The sequence below is a fragment of the Camelus bactrianus genome, chromosome 17, assembly GCF_048773025.1.
Source record: "Camelus bactrianus isolate YW-2024 breed Bactrian camel chromosome 17, ASM4877302v1, whole genome shotgun sequence".
NCBI lineage: Eukaryota > Metazoa > Chordata > Mammalia > Artiodactyla > Camelidae > Camelus > Camelus bactrianus.
The window spans coordinates 35186138-35201804 of record NC_133555.1 but is presented as its reverse complement, the minus strand read 5'-3'; the positions used below and the strand labels follow the sequence as shown (position 1 = coordinate 35201804).

The window sequence follows — 15667 nt, the reverse complement described above, 5'->3', positions numbered from 1 at the left end:
AAGAAGGCTGTTCAGCTAAAATCAAATCAACCCTTCAGGCAAAAAGTAATTTTTAATGACTTTTATATACGTAGCTTTGTATATATTCTAAACTTTACTATTATCTATACATATTTCATTTACTATATTGTCATTCAGAATAAGAAAGGTTTCATGTGGACAACCTTAGAGTCTCAGAATAAAGACAGCCAGGTTCAAAGTGCAGTCAAAATGATTACTTGAGACATTTTAAAATCCAACTTTTAAACTATAAAATGCTTAACTCTCTTTAGATACTTTCTCCAAATCACCCACAAAATTTATGAAACATGAAAACGTATGTAAGAGATGACATACTCATAATGAAATGAGACTGAATGAAATCTGACACTAACATATTAGTGTAAACTATACCTCATATTCACTCAAAAGGCAACCAGTGTATGACTACATGGTTTTCAAATCAACTTTTTAAAATTTCAAAATAGTAATATTCTATTTAATCAATAAGAATGAAGCAGGCTCATCAGAAGATACATGGTAAAAATATCAGTACCACCTCAAATTTACATAATTCTATCTGCAAAGTCTATGTAGTGATTTGAACAAGTCTATGGGAGTCTCAGTCTTACTACCAATTTATAAATGAAAAAATGAAAAATTAAAACGTAGAAATCAAGTGATCCGCTAAAGGACACCACCAATTAGCAGCGAAAAGTACTAAACTCACATCTTCTAAACCAATGTAATGTTCATTCCCACTATCCCACAATGATATGAGTTCATTTCAACTGCTTCCAAAAATCTCACCTAAACATAAAAAGCTCGTAACAGCTTTCAAAATACTGAATCCTGATTAAGGGTTAAAAAAGTCGAATGATTATACAGACTACTTCAGTCATAAACATTTTATCTTTTCATCAACAACAAAAAAAGCTCCACAGCATGTTTTGCTTAAAACAACAAAAATTTTTTAGTCTCAAGTATTCTGATTAAGAAAGAAGATATGTTTAGAAAGTTTATCAATAAATTTGCTTTATATTATCTGTGACATTATTAAAGCAACAATAACAATCCCTAAACAATTACCCTAAACAGTTCTATTGTAGCAGATGTCCCATTAAAAAAAACTGTCTTAAACTGTTAAATATTTTCTGTAAAGGGCACTGAAATGCCTTCCTTGGGCAATTTAGTCTATTTTAATAAGGTACCTTGAATCTACATCATCTTTAAACCATCCTGAAATCTTATTTGAGGAGTAAGCCGAACTTCAAGAAGAAAGTTACCTGGAAACTTAATGGCTTACAGATATACTTCATCTCCAAGGTATCTGAGTTGAATCAATTTGAGGTCAAGGTTTTATCATCTGAAAACCACTCAGAAACTATGGACAGAAATACATCTCTCATCTTTATCAAAGTTAGGATGAAAGATATGTATGCAATAATACAAAGTAGGCAGCTTAGGTATATAAACAAGCTTCTGCATCACTAGTACTTAAAATGCAACCTCAGGCAGTTAACCTTCCTACACTTAAGTTTCCGCTTACCTAAACTGGTCACCTCCTCTGGACTCCTTTTGGCTAGCTGAAGCTCATCCCTGTCAAAAAATATTCTTTCTCTCCCTTCTGTATTACTAAGTCAAATTTATCAACAAAGCCTTAATAAATAGGTTCCTAGACTAGTTAATCTGTTCATTCATTGAACAAATATTTACTGAGCACCTCCTATGTGCATTCAGAAGACAAAAACAATGCAAGGAAGTTCTCTTTTAATTTGAAATCATCTGGGTTTTTACAAGTTGGTGCTTGTGTCTACCTTTTCCACAACATTGTGAGTTCCTTAAAGAAAGGGATTACGTGTAAAGGAAAAAAAAATAATTAGGGTTTAGAGCCAGGCAGACTTTCCTTGAATCACAAATCTGCCACTCCTAACTGTAATCTTAATGACGTTACTTAAACTGGAGCCTCAGGTTTCTCTCACCTGTCAAATGAAGTATATAATACCTATAATTCAGGACTGTTGTGAGGATTTAAGTGAGTTATGTTTTAAATGCCTGGATAAGGTAGATGCACAGTTGTTCACCAAATGTATGCATAAACCCATCAATAAAAATGGTACTACCAATGTCATGTTTATTTCATAGAGTTGAAAATGCAGCATGAAATGCACTAGAAAAGTTTAGTTAAGTCCCATCAATGTGCATACCAAGTAGAGATATATCGTGTATAAAATAAGCAAAGAACTTTCTGGTTAATACTTTCACCACACCAACAACACTTTCAGAGGCTGATAGGATTCTGGCTGTCAGGCACAAGGGATATACAATTTTGAATCTGAGTAGGCCCAAGAAATACACTCTGGTTTTTTGAAACTCTGAGAAGTCAAACCTAACTTTAACTTTGTCTTTAAGGCCTCAGGGACACTGAGCCAGTATTAGCCAACTGGCCTCAGCACTCTGGGACAAATCCTGCAGTCAGCCTCACAGCCACTTCCTCATCCACCCAAACAAATCTCTGAAAGACTATCCAAGCCTAAAGCTGCCCTCTTAAAATTGAGCCCAAAGAGATGCACAGAGTTTGGAGAAGTCGAAATTACTATTATTGTATTTCCACTTTTCTTTCCCCTTCCTTGATATCCAAGGGAATATTCCTCCTGAGTATTTCTTTGTTAAAGCTATACTTACATGTCAATTATATTTCAATAAAACTGGGGGAGGGGGGGGTCCCAGAATGGTGATAAAATACATTAAGGCACATTAATTTAAGACCCAGTGTACTGGCTCAAGGGTACATGATAAAAAATATTTTCATAATATAAATATATTTAATTCCCTTAGCTATTACCAGAAGCTCAACTACCTGCACAAAAGTAACCACATTTGCTCGTCTTTTTTTTTTTTTTTTAATGGAAGTACTGGGGACTGAACCCAGGACTTTGCACATGCTAAGCACGCACTATACCATTGAGTTATATCATCAAAAAGTGACCAATTTATCACTGTATAAGGAAGAACAATATCCTCCTCTACTTACATGAAGATGAGAATAGTCTACAATCCCAAATGTGACTCCAAAATTTCGTGGGGGGTGGGGGGAATTCAAATCATAAGAAAATAAACCGTAAATTAAAATATAAATTGTCTCACTTCCTGAAACTTCAGATTAGAAATAATCATTTTTGAAAGCATTACAGTGTAATGTCAAAATAACCCAAGATCCTTGCCCTTGTCTAACAACTTCCAGAAGCTGAAAGACTTCACTGCACTGAACACCCCAAATCGGTCGGTTCCTAGACTATCTTTTCATTCATTCAACATTTACTAAACAACTACTAAAGGCTAGGACACGTTGTAGGGAACAGGCCTGACAAGGTCCTTGCCCCAGTGCTATGGTCCACAATAGGGGAAGTAGAGAACTGAAAAGGATGTTCCGGAAATTCGGAGGCAGAGGGATTATTTTTGGCAGTCTGCTTCCTTATACATTCTAAGGGAGTCACTCCTATATATTTACGTGAAGAGGAAGCTAAAAAACATAAACAAGGGGCTAAGTCACAGCTTTCAATACCACTGACTTAGTGGAACTTACATTCCAAAGGTAGGAGAAACAGGTAAATGAAAAGAATCTCTAACAGTGGTATGAAGAAAATAAAGCTGATATGAAGTGGGATGATCTAACAAAAATGGGGTTCGTTAAGAAAGATCTCGCACGAGGTACAGGTGAACATTAACTCTTGCACTCACACTATACATAACCAGAAGTACTGTGACGTAAAAGCCGTCATTTTTTTTATATAGTTCTCATTTAGACTGTAATTCGTTGTATTAACTTGTTACTAACGTCCGAGTATGGTCGGTATGGTTTATCAACAACAGGTAGTAAAACCTTAGTCACCTCACTTGACTTTGAAGACTAGTCTCTAAACAAAACTTGCACTTGCTTTTTACAGCTTTGGCTCAGGCAGTTTCAATAATCATTGTTCACACACATCAAGTAGCCAACAAAAGAGGAAGATTCACACCCTCCGCGTTGCTCAGCTCGTTCTGCTGCTGCACAGCAATGAGCAGGGGCTTTCGCCGGGGTGCGTGGGCTCCAAGGAATGGAGCCCCGAGGGCCGGTGGCGCCCCGGGCGCCCGCGAGAGCGCACCGCGGGGGCGTGGTGGGCCCGGTGCCTGCCTTTGTTGTCCCTCGTGGCGCGCGGGGGGAGGGGCGGCCCGAGGCCCGCGAGGCCAGTAGCCGCCCCCGACCCCGTCGCGTGGCCTCCCGGCCCCTACGGGCGCGCGAACCCACCTTCTTGTAGTGCTTGCCCAGCCAGACCCGCACCGAATCCAGCTGGGACACCGTCTCCGGGCTCTCCCAAAACTTGCTGGCCGGGCCCCCGTCCTTCCGCCGATAAACGGCTAGGCCCGCGGCCGCCGCCGCGCCTCCCGCGCCCGCAGGGCCCGCCGCCGTCCCCAGCCCGCTGCCGCCAGCCGCCGCGGCCATAGTCGCCGTCCGTCGTCCCCGCCGCCCGGCCTGCCCCGGCCCTCGCGGCGTTCCCCGTTCGGAACCGCGCGCGCGCGCGCGTAGCCGCCACAGCCGCCTCCCGGCCCCGCCCAGCCAGCCCTCTTCCGGCGCGGATGCCCGGCCCCGCCCCTTCTCGGGACCGGCGCCCTAACCGACGAGGGCACGCGCACACGCATGCGCAGCACTCGTGCCAGGCGGGCCGCTGACGAGCACCTTCGCCCGCCTCTTCCGCCAGCTCGCAGACTGCTCACCCTCTCCGCCACCCAGCCTCGGCCTCTGCGAGTCTGGCACTTTCCCAGGTTCCTGTGTGGAATCGTTCTGCGGGCTACAGCTGCACGGAGGTTCTGTGTCATCGCCTGCCACGGCTGGGGAGAAACGGGCTGGTGTGAGATCTTCCGAGGGGAAAGCCCCTTTAGAGTGTCGCGTGCTGGCGGAGGAACTCACACTCCGGGTGGAAATCTGCGCCTGCCCCGGCTTGCCCTTAGACCTTCTGCACGAGGCACCTGTCGGCCTTTGTAAACCCATTGGGGAACGCCACCCCGAGATTCTTTGGCTTCACACACTTTCCTCCCCTTCATGGCCTCAACCACACCAGCACGTTCCTGCCTTGGGGCCCTTGCACCAGCTGTTCCCGCGACCTGGACAGTTCTTCCCCTCTAATAGTCTCTGAGACGCTTTTAGAGTCATAGCTTAGATACTTAAGAAAAGCGGTCCCTGACGATACGAGCTTGAACAGTTAATCATACTCGACATTCTCTGCGTAGCACTCCCCACGACCTGGTATTTTTCTTATTTTCTTACTTTACGCATAAATTATATGGGAGCCTTGTCTTATTCACAGGTGTACCCTCAATGCTGGGAACAGAGCCTGTTACCTAACAGGTGTTCAATAAATATTTGATGAATGAATGAATGAATGAGTGACTTACAGGGAAACAGAGAGGTTTTAAATTACTAACAAAGTATGATTGGCCGTTACAGAGTTTTGAACATAATACTATCTGACCCCAGAATAGCAGGTGACTAGTTGGTTGTGAGAAAGTCCGGTGAGTTATGAAACCAACATTAAGAATGAATAGCATGTGATCAGGGAGGAAAGGAGATTTCAGACACACTGAATAACTGGAACAAAGGCAATGAATTGTGAAAGCATGCAGAGTGAAACTCTCCTTAAACCCATGGAGTGAAAACAGAGATGTTACTTGGGGTGGCAGTGAATTTTGACTATCTTCTAAACATTGAGAAACCAGCTTGAACAAAGAAAATGACATGACCAGATTTATATATTGGGAAGTATCAGTTGCAGCAATGTAAATGCTTCAGTAGAAGAAAGACTGAAGAAAAGATGACCTGATGTCTAGGACAGAAACAATGAGAATAAGATATGAGTAAAACATGAATCATGCTCTCTAGGATCTCAGACTTTAGAAATAATGATAATAGCTGGTGTTTATGGAGCAATTATTGTGTGCCATGCTGTGTGCTAAGTACACCTACATTAGTGCAAGTAAGGAAATCGAGGCAGAGAGATATGAAGTAACTGGCTTTCAAGAGTCAGTCCTGGAGCCAGCCCCTCTTCCCAACTACAATATCTTTTCTCTTCTTTCTTCCCTTCCTTCCTTTTTTTTTTTTTTTTTTTTCTTTTAATGGAAGTAGTGGGGTTTGAACCCAAGACCTTATGCATGCTTAGCGTGCACTCTACCACTCAGCTATACCCCTCCCCTACTACAGTGTGTTTTCTGTTAATAGTATGAGAGTAGAGCAGACAAAATGCACTGGAGGAGTTCAAAAAGCTATTTCATTTGCCTAGAGCCATAGAGAGGGAGCTTAGTTCTTCCAATGCACTGGTATTCCCACTTTTTTGCTCATATAACTTAGAAAATAATTTGGAAAACCATATGCCTTTTTTTTTTAGGAAAACATCTAAAATTTCTCATCAAAGGTTGAACAATTGAAGAGCACATATAAAGACGGACATTTTTTAATGAAATGGTTACATCACATTTTTTAAGTTTTTATTTTGAAATAATATCAAACTTACAAAAAAATTGCAAGTACAGTGCAAAGAATGTTTCCTTTTCCTGAACCTTTAGAGAGTCACTTGCTGACGTGATGCCCATGAGTCTCAAAAATGTTACTGTGCATTTCCTACAGACAAGTGTATCCTCTTACATTATCACAACACAACCATCAACACCAGGAAATTAACATTAATACTATCCTCAGACCCCATTCACGTTTTCCCTGTTGCCCCCATAAGTTCCTAATACCAAAGTTTGCAGTTCAGAATCATGCACTGCATGAGGTAAAGGTTTCAAATCTCCTCCCATCTGGAAGAGTTCCTCAGTCTTTAACTTCCACAACGTTGGTAATTTTGAAGATTACATGTCAGTTATTTTATAGAATGCCTCTCAATGTGAGTTTGACTGATGTCCTTCATGCTGTGTTTTTGTCACTGCATACAATCAAGTGGCACATAATTTAGTATCTTCCATTACTTTGATGACTTGATTGAGAGTATCTGCCAGGCTTCTCTACTGTGAAATTATTTTTGCCTTTGTAATTAATTAGTATTTTCTGGGGAGTTATTTTGAAAGTATGTAAATATCCCATTCCTCATCAAACCTTCCATATATTTTTATTAGACAAACTTAGGTGCTTCCAAACTTGACTAAATACATATTTGTAACTTCCGTCTCTAAAAATTGGAACTCTAATTGCTATTATCCTTACTATATTTACTTATTTATCAGATCTCCTATATGTAACCAATTCCACGCTGGCTTCCCTCCCACATAGGTACCCCCTACCCATCTTGACTCCTACATCCCCATGCTAAGCCACTCTGATATGCTTACATCTACCTTTCTCACTCCATCTAATGGCTTTAGGACGGAATTATTTGAGAAGAGATGGTAGGGGACTAGAAAAATAAAGAACACATTACTCAAACCTAAAGAAGTCTAAATATATAATAATTTGGTGGCCATAATAGAATACAGAAAGTCCTCTCTGCACGAGTGCAATACCATAAAAATGACTGTAGAAGCAGAAACTATGCAAAGCAAAATTAATACTCAATGGAGAAAGTGAGAATTATTCCATGGCGTTTAAACTTTTTTATCAAGACATTTTAGACCCTATTGGTTTTAAATGTATAAAGGAATGGATAGTTAATAGTTAAATTTATTTAGTACACTATACTTTAAAAAATTAGAAACATTAAGAATGATCACATTTTATTTATTGGTGAAGAACTTAACCAACAGTAGTTTGACCTTATTATATACTTTATAAGCGAGCATTTTTTTTAACGTTTTATCAAATTATTATGCCCCTTTCTAACTTTGGATCGGCTTCCAACATTTTGTACTTCACACCTTTAATGTGAAACTTTTTGCAGATGTCACTTCATCTAAGATGTCTTCATTCTTTTCTTCACACTTTCCTCATTTATGTGGATAAGTTTGGCTTCACGAGTTCCTCTGGTTGTATATCTAAGGTTTCTCAAAGACTGTCAGTGTCAACATTTCCCTGGTCAGCTGTTTCTTCTAAAATGTTATACACATTTGATTTGAATTTCACTTGACATCAGTAAGATATAAAACAAAAATCACATGATCATCTCAATAGATGCAGAAAACATTTTGACAAAATCTATCATGCTAAAAACATGTTAAAAATAATCCTTTCATTTTAAAAACAGTCAACAAATTTGAAGTAGAAGGGAACTTCTTCAACTTGATAAAGGGCATCAATGAAAAATCCAGAGCTAGCATCATACTTGATGGTGAAAAACTGAATGCTTTTCCCCAAATATCAGGAACAAGGATGTCTGCTCTCACCACTTCTATTCAACATTGTACTTGGGTTTTTGTGTGTGTTAAAATATATGTAATAATATTTACCATTTTAACATTTTAAACATTTTTCTTTTTTTAATGTTTAGTAAGCCACTATTTTATTTGGGGGGGGGATTATGTTTATTCATTTATTTTTATTTTTTATTTTTTTTAGCAACTACCATGGCATTTATTAGGTGTCAGTAAGCTTCACAATCAGTTTCATGATCAGAAAATAAAGCTAGATCTCAATGTGTTTTCTTTATAAAATTGTTGAATTTCTGAATATTCATTTATTTTTTAGTGAAGAGGGTGGGGATTGAAACCAAGACCTCATGCATGCTAAGCACATGCTCTACCACTCAGCTCCACCCTCCCCTTCCATTTTAACATTTTAAAGTGTAGAATTCCATGACATTAAGTACATTGACAGTGTTGTGCAACCATCACTGCTATCCATCTCCTGAGCTTTTTAATCCTCCCAAACAAAAACTCTATCTGAAACCTGTTTTTAATTTTTTTTGGGGGGGTGGGGAGGTAATTAGATTTATTTATTTATTTAATGGAGGTACTGGGGATTGAACCTAGGACCTTGTGCATGCTAAGCATGCACTCTACCACTGAGCTACACCCCTCCCCGCTGCCACCTGTTTTTATAAATAAACTTTAATTGGAATGCAGCCATGCTCACTTCTTTATGTATTGTCTACAGCCGCTTCTGTGCTACAGTGGCAGGACTAAATAGCTGTGACAGAGAATGTATGGCCTGCAAGCCTAAAACATTTTCTATCTGACGCTTTAGAGAAAATATTTGCTTAGGCCTAGTCTTTGATACATCTTAGAAAAGCCTTTTTGGTATCCTTCCCAGAAACTGAGAAAGCTAATGACTGTAACAACTGGTAAACAATCATGTAGTTTCCAGTGCTTTTCTCTTCCTCAAAATCGAAGAAACCTATATCCTTTTGGGTAAGATTTATTTCCCTCTGTACACTGTTTATGAGATTCATCCATAATGTTGCAGGTACCAAGTTTATTCCATTTGGTTATTAGTTAATTTGTCAACTGGGTTATTGCTCTTTTTATTACTGAGTTGTAAGAGTTCTTTCTATATTCTGGATACAAGTCTCTTATCAGATAAATAATTTGCACTTATATTCTCTCATTCTGTGATTTTTTTCATTTTCTTGTCAGTATATTTTGAAGCACAAAAGATTTCGATTTTGATGAAGTCCAACTTATTTTTCCTTCTGTTGTCCGTGCATTTTTCTAAGAATATTTTGCCAAACCAAGGTCATGGAGGTTTGCCCTCATGTTGTCTCGTAAGAATTTTGTAGTTTTAGCTCTTAGCATGTACAAGGTCCTGGACTCACTCCTCAGTACCTTCATTAAAGTAAATAAATAAATAAGCAAACCTAATTACCTCCCCTACCAAAAAAAAAAAAAGTCAACAATGCCAGTAACAGGATAAATCAGCACCACATGCCAAACAATGAGAAGAATATAGTTCACTTCTGTGACATTCCTGCCAAAATGCTTGACTTAAATCTAATCATGAGGAAACATCAGAAAAATCCAAACTGAGAAGCAGTCTACAAAGTAACTGGCTTGTGCTTTTAAAAACTATCCAGGTTGGGACAGATAAGGAAAGACTTAGGAACTGACAAATATATGTAACACATGACCCTATACGTTACTGGGACAATGTGGTAAAGTGTCAACAATAGGGGAAATTGGTAAAGGATAATACAGGAGCTCTTGCACTATTCTTTAAACTTTTCTGTTTGTGGAATTATTTCAAAATCTTAAAAAAACTTAGATATAGTTCACACTATAGTCCAAGGCTTATGACAAATTTTTGATATAACAACAGGGATAATATCTTTATAAAGATCAAACCAGGTTTAATAATTTTTTAATGGGCTGACCAGAGTTATGGCTCCAAGACCATTTCCAGTCTCATTCTCTGAGCCTATGAGGCCTGGGAATCTAATAGAAGTGCAGAAGCTGCTGACACTGAAACATAAAACACACACTCAGAGGGAGAGTGATGGCATCACTTCTAGATCCCGTATGAATCTTATTTGGAAGAAACTGGGGAAGACTCACTGCTCAGAAAGCCTCCTGGAAACCAAAGGGACAAAAGCTTGCTAAGGAAGTCTAAAGCCCAGGGTCCTGGGGAAGTTTCCGTTACCTAAGGGAGTTTAGGATACAGTTTGGATTAAAGTGGAATTCAGTAAATAATTAATAAAAAATGTTATTGGAGTGCGATGTACTAACAGAAATGCATACAAACAAAAGTGTAGTGCTCATCAGATTACACCAAAGTGGACATCCTTGTGTAACCACCACCCAGCTGGTGAACTGGAGGCAGCCTGGGAGCCCCTCTTCCAGGTCTTCTCCAATCACTGCCACTTCTAGGTCCCAGAGATGACTGTTTTCCTGACATACTGCTGCGCCAGAGATTGGTTTTACCATTTCTCATAATACTTTGAACTGATTAGGGGTTTTAGCAGTGAATTTTACTTTTCAAATTCAATTCTCTTTTGTTTTTCTGCATGTGAATAATGCATACCCAAGGTAGAAATTTTGAGAGTTCATTATCTGTCTTAAAACTTTTAATAAATGGCATAGTTCACAATGGTGAATTTCACAGCTCAATTTTAAAAGCTCTTTCCCTTGGTAATCACTCTGAAAAGACTCCATATGCCAATTCATACTGATTCTATGATGAGACCACAGTAATATGCTAAGGTTTTAGTAGCACAGGGAACTGCCATTCCCACATGACAGCATCAGATAAATGAAGTTAAAATGAGCCACTGCCTACTTAAACAGAAGTTAAACATAATTACTGGCTTCAGACTCAGCATGAGTAACCAAATATTCCTTGCAGTCAGTGACTCTTGACTAATAGCCACTACCACTAGAATTAACGTAGTAAAGATGAAAATGGCAAAATCTGACAACTGGTCAGAGCAGAAGGGTGCTCCCATCTATGAATCCCTCCTCTCCTCATTCTCTGATTCCCCTAGCAGGGGTTAAGACAAAGGCCCATAAGCATTTGAGAATAAAATAAAGGTAAGAGTCAGAAAAAGAATCCTATCTGGTGTATATCACCAAAAGAGTTAACAAGCTATATGATTTTTCAAGGTTAACTGTTAGCCAGAAAGATTCATTAAGTCTTCAACAACAGTAAAGACAATAACTTGTATAAATCTAGTTGTCCTAAGATCCTGTGAAGGCCCTCTAGCTGCGTATGTCCTGCTTGAATCCTCATTCTGTGGCTGTAACAGTCATATTCACATCTAACCAATTCCCATCAATTAAGGATGATCTGTAAAAAATCTAGCCTCCGAGTCTGCTTCCTAGATCTATCAGGCAGTCAAATACATCCTTAGCAACTATTTTGAGTAGCTGAAATTCTAAACACCATAGAAGTTTTTAAAATTTGGTAATGGATCTTAGATGAAAGATCTTAAGTCAACTATCAAAGAAATGCATTCTAGCTTCCTGAGACCGACAGAAGTGCTACAGTGAGTTCTACGGTGAAAGTACAGTAGTGAACGCTGCTGACCTCTAGTGCTTCTATGAGGAAGAGACACCAGAGGCCTCTGTCTCTCCATGCAACTGCAGAAGAAAAGCCATGCGAGGACACAGTCTACAGGCTGGGAATAGAGGTCTCACCAGATACCAACTCTGACGGCACCTTGATCTTGGACTTATAGCCTCCAGAACTATGGAAATAAATTTCTGCTGTTTAAGTTACCCAGTCTGTGGTATTTTGTTCTGATAGCCCAAGCAGACTAATACAGATGCATTCTTTAATTCAATTAGTCCCTTAATAAGAAATGCATAGGTTGTTTTTTTTTAAACAGTACATATAATGCAGAAATGAATTTTCTCACACATACGGGAGTATGGTTAGATAAATTAAATTGGGTCAAAGGGCATGCACATCTTAAATTGGATACTGCCAACCACCCTGTAAAAAAAAGTGCTACCAATTTACTGTCCCCCCAATATGAGGGCTTGTTTCCCTAAACTGGAACCAGTCTCCCAGGTGAAAATGTTCACTCATTCAACACTTATTCAGCACCTATTTCTGAATAGTGCCAGGCACTGTGTAAGGTGCTTAGGATACAGTGGTGGACAAAGGATTAAGTTCTTGCTCTCAAAGATCTTTATTCTAGTGGGGAAACAGGTGGTTAGGAAGGGTACACACATAAATACACAAGGTGGTCTGGTAAGCTGTCTCTGAGATAACATCTAAGTAGTGACCCAGATGAAGAGAGCAAACTAACCTTACCAATACTTGAGGGAAGAATACTAAGAGAGCTTCAAGGTTTTAACTGTCTTTTAACAATAACAAAGTTGCAATTCTATTCCTCGGGATGTACCCAAAAGAACTGAAAACAGGTGTTCAAATTCTTGTACACCAATGTTAACAGCATCACTATTCTCAATAGCCAGAAGGTGAAAAGAACCCAAATGTCCATCAACATGTGAATGGATAAGCAAAATGTGGTATATCCATAAGATGGAGTATTACCCAGCCATAAAAGTGAAGTACTGCTATATGCCACGACACAGATAAATCTCAAAAACATTATGCTAAGTGAAAAAAGCCAGATATAAAAGGCCACATGTTGTATGTTTCATTTATATGAAATATCTGGAGTAGGAAAATCCACAGAAACTAGGCAGATTAGTGGTTGCCAGGGAGGGTGCAGTGGGAGATTGGGGGAGGAAGAGAAGAGAACATATGGAGTTTCCTTCTGGGTTGATGAAAATGTTATGGAACTAGATTGTGATGGCTTCATAAACACATACCAAATGCTGCTGAACTGTATACTTTAAGGGTCAAAATGTTAAATGTTATGTGTATTTTGCCACAATAAATGATTGCATATATACAAAAAAAATGCAAGGTTCAACTTCTTTAAGGTTTTCTTAAACTTAGTGGCCATATGTTACATCCTTTTTGCTAGCTGCCTATTCACACCTAGTACCCATTTTTCTAATGATTCATGGGTTTTAAAAAGTTAATCTGTAAACTCTCTTTGCATATTAAATACATTAATTCCCTACTTTAATTAAAACCATAGAACTTAAGGAATTTTTCATATTTAGAAAGAGACCCAAAAAAGCACCATTTCACACTATAAGGAATTCTGTCTAGAGTAAAGAAATTTCAGAACTGAAATGGCCTTAAAAGTCATCTGATTGTTCTAAGAATCCTTACCCTATAGTATCTCTTGCCAATTGGTCCACTTCGACTTCAAAAAAAGCCCATAATGGGGAGTATTTAACACAAGGTAGATGAAAATCTATTTTGAAGTACCTATAAGATTTTCTTCATCTGAGGGAAAAAGGACACATTCAAACTAGACAGCTAAACAGAGTTTGTGAATGGGACGATTTATGGATAATGTGGGCAGGTTTCTGGAAATCTGAGAAATACTGTGGGTGAGCAACAGTGGGAGTCAGAATCTCCTCCAGGAAGATGGAGATAGTACCTTGGAGATGTGAGAGGTCCTAGATCCCACTTCTCCTGGCTGTTGACCCCATGACAGAAAACTATGTTCTTCTACTTTATCTTCTGTGGCTTGATGAGTTCTACTAGAGGATGTAAAATAAAACTGGTTTCCACCAATACTTCAACCCTAAAAAAACAAAGAAAAATAATTCAAGTGGCATGAGTCCACAAGACAAGAATCTAACAGCGGGAAGCCATTATCAAAGGCCCCCTTGGAACACTTCTGTGGCATTGAGGACACAGATATAACTCCAAGAGGCTGGCATTCTAGTTGGACGAGACAGATCATAAAAATACTTTAAGTGCTACCACACAGGGAAGAATAAACTGCTATAGAAGTTCAAAGTGGGGCCTTGAAGAATGAATAGGAAACTGTCTGAAGAAGTGGAGTTTCTAGACAGAGATGTTAGCAAAGAATGAAACCCAGGTACTGGACACAGTAAAAAAAGACAGTGGTAGGAAATGACTAGGAAACAAGAAGTGAAATACACGGGAGGGAAGGGGAAAACACCAACAGGCACTCACCTTGATATAAAATGCATCATTTCATCAGCCTCACGAGATACAACCATTCATTAATAGTTCAAGGCTCAAGAATAAGGAAAAGACCTTCAGGGGCAAAACTAAAAACACAGAATGTGCAAAAGGGAAATGTTCCACTTGTGCCTCTTGCAGTGGTTCCTCTACGTTTAGGAATACTTTATACATTCACTCCAGCATTTGTCACTTTTTGCTTCACACATTTTCATCTTTACTAGGCCCTAAGCCCCTTTAGGGCAGGGTTTTTGTATCCTCCACACCTGCTTAGCAATTGCTGTATTATCAGTGTCTGTGCAGGGATCATTCCCCACACATCACAGCACTATGCCTTGCTCAAAATAGGTAATGATTTTTTAATGAGTGAATGGATTAAGTTTCACGCTCTGCTCCCTCACCCTTCTGTCCAATGTAGAAAAAGAAAATAATACATACTTGTTGAATGTAATTGTCTGGACAAAAATGACGGGCTATGGTTCTAATTCTTCACATGTTCTGAAAGGCCACAATTTAAAAGCATATTCTAGGTCTTTCCAGCTATAAAATCCTGACCCGGCTTCAAAGCTACCCCTACTGAGTTCTCTCCTTTTGAAGTTGGATTCCACTGAACTCACGCAGGAGATGCAACTGGAGGACTGCCGCATAGAATAGGGACAATGCCCTTTACTTCTGAGGCCAAGGGGCGGAGGGGGGGGCGGGACCTCCAGACCCGCCCAGCAGCACTCTGACCTGCCGCCTCCCCGCGACCAGCAAGTGCCACACTGTCCTTTCCCTAGCGTTGTACCGTTTACAACGCGCCATCACGTTGATTTCATTCTCCTAACAGTCTCGAAGGCAGGACTTCTCATCTGGGGAGATGGAGAAGAGAAGAGGCGCGGCAACGAGCCGTGGCGGGCAAAGAGGGTGGAAGCCCGGAGCCCGAGCTGGATTTCGTTTCCGTCTCAGCCCAGACCCGGCCTGTGTCCTCATTCGCAGCGGGAGGCACAGGGCCGGCGCGCAGAGGACGCGAGGCCCTCCCGCTCTCCTACTCCGGATGCTGAGGCGCTGCGAGAGGGACGGCGGGACGCCCAGACCCGCTCCCTCCGCGCCCACAGAGCCTCCTGCGCGCCCACCCGCTTCGCGACCCTGCCGGAAGTCCCGCCTCGCTCGCCGCGGCCGTCCCCCATTGGGCCTGGCGCCAGGGTCTCGCCGCCGGTTGGCTGCCGGGCGGCGTGAGCCCTTGGCCGCCACTGTGGGCCCCAGGCAGGGGACCCGCTCAAGACCCAAGGA

General features: G+C 40.4%; 1 protein-coding gene across 2 annotated transcripts in view; it reads right to left on the bottom strand.

Annotated features, from left to right (window-relative positions):
* SMARCC1 (SWI/SNF related BAF chromatin remodeling complex subunit C1) overlaps window positions 1-4562 on the bottom strand; it is a 136861-nt gene extending 132299 nt beyond the window's left edge. Inside the window, exon 1 of one of the 2 annotated variants that reach the window (XM_074344997.1) lies at window positions 4268-4562. In XM_074344997.1, coding sequence (XP_074201098.1) covers window positions 4268-4462 — 195 coding nt within the window. In that variant the 5' untranslated portion in view covers window positions 4463-4562. The remainder of the gene's footprint in view (window positions 1-4267) is intronic. The other variant, XM_074344996.1, reaches the window with a different exon arrangement.
* Between the last annotated feature and the right edge of the window lie 11105 nt (window positions 4563-15667).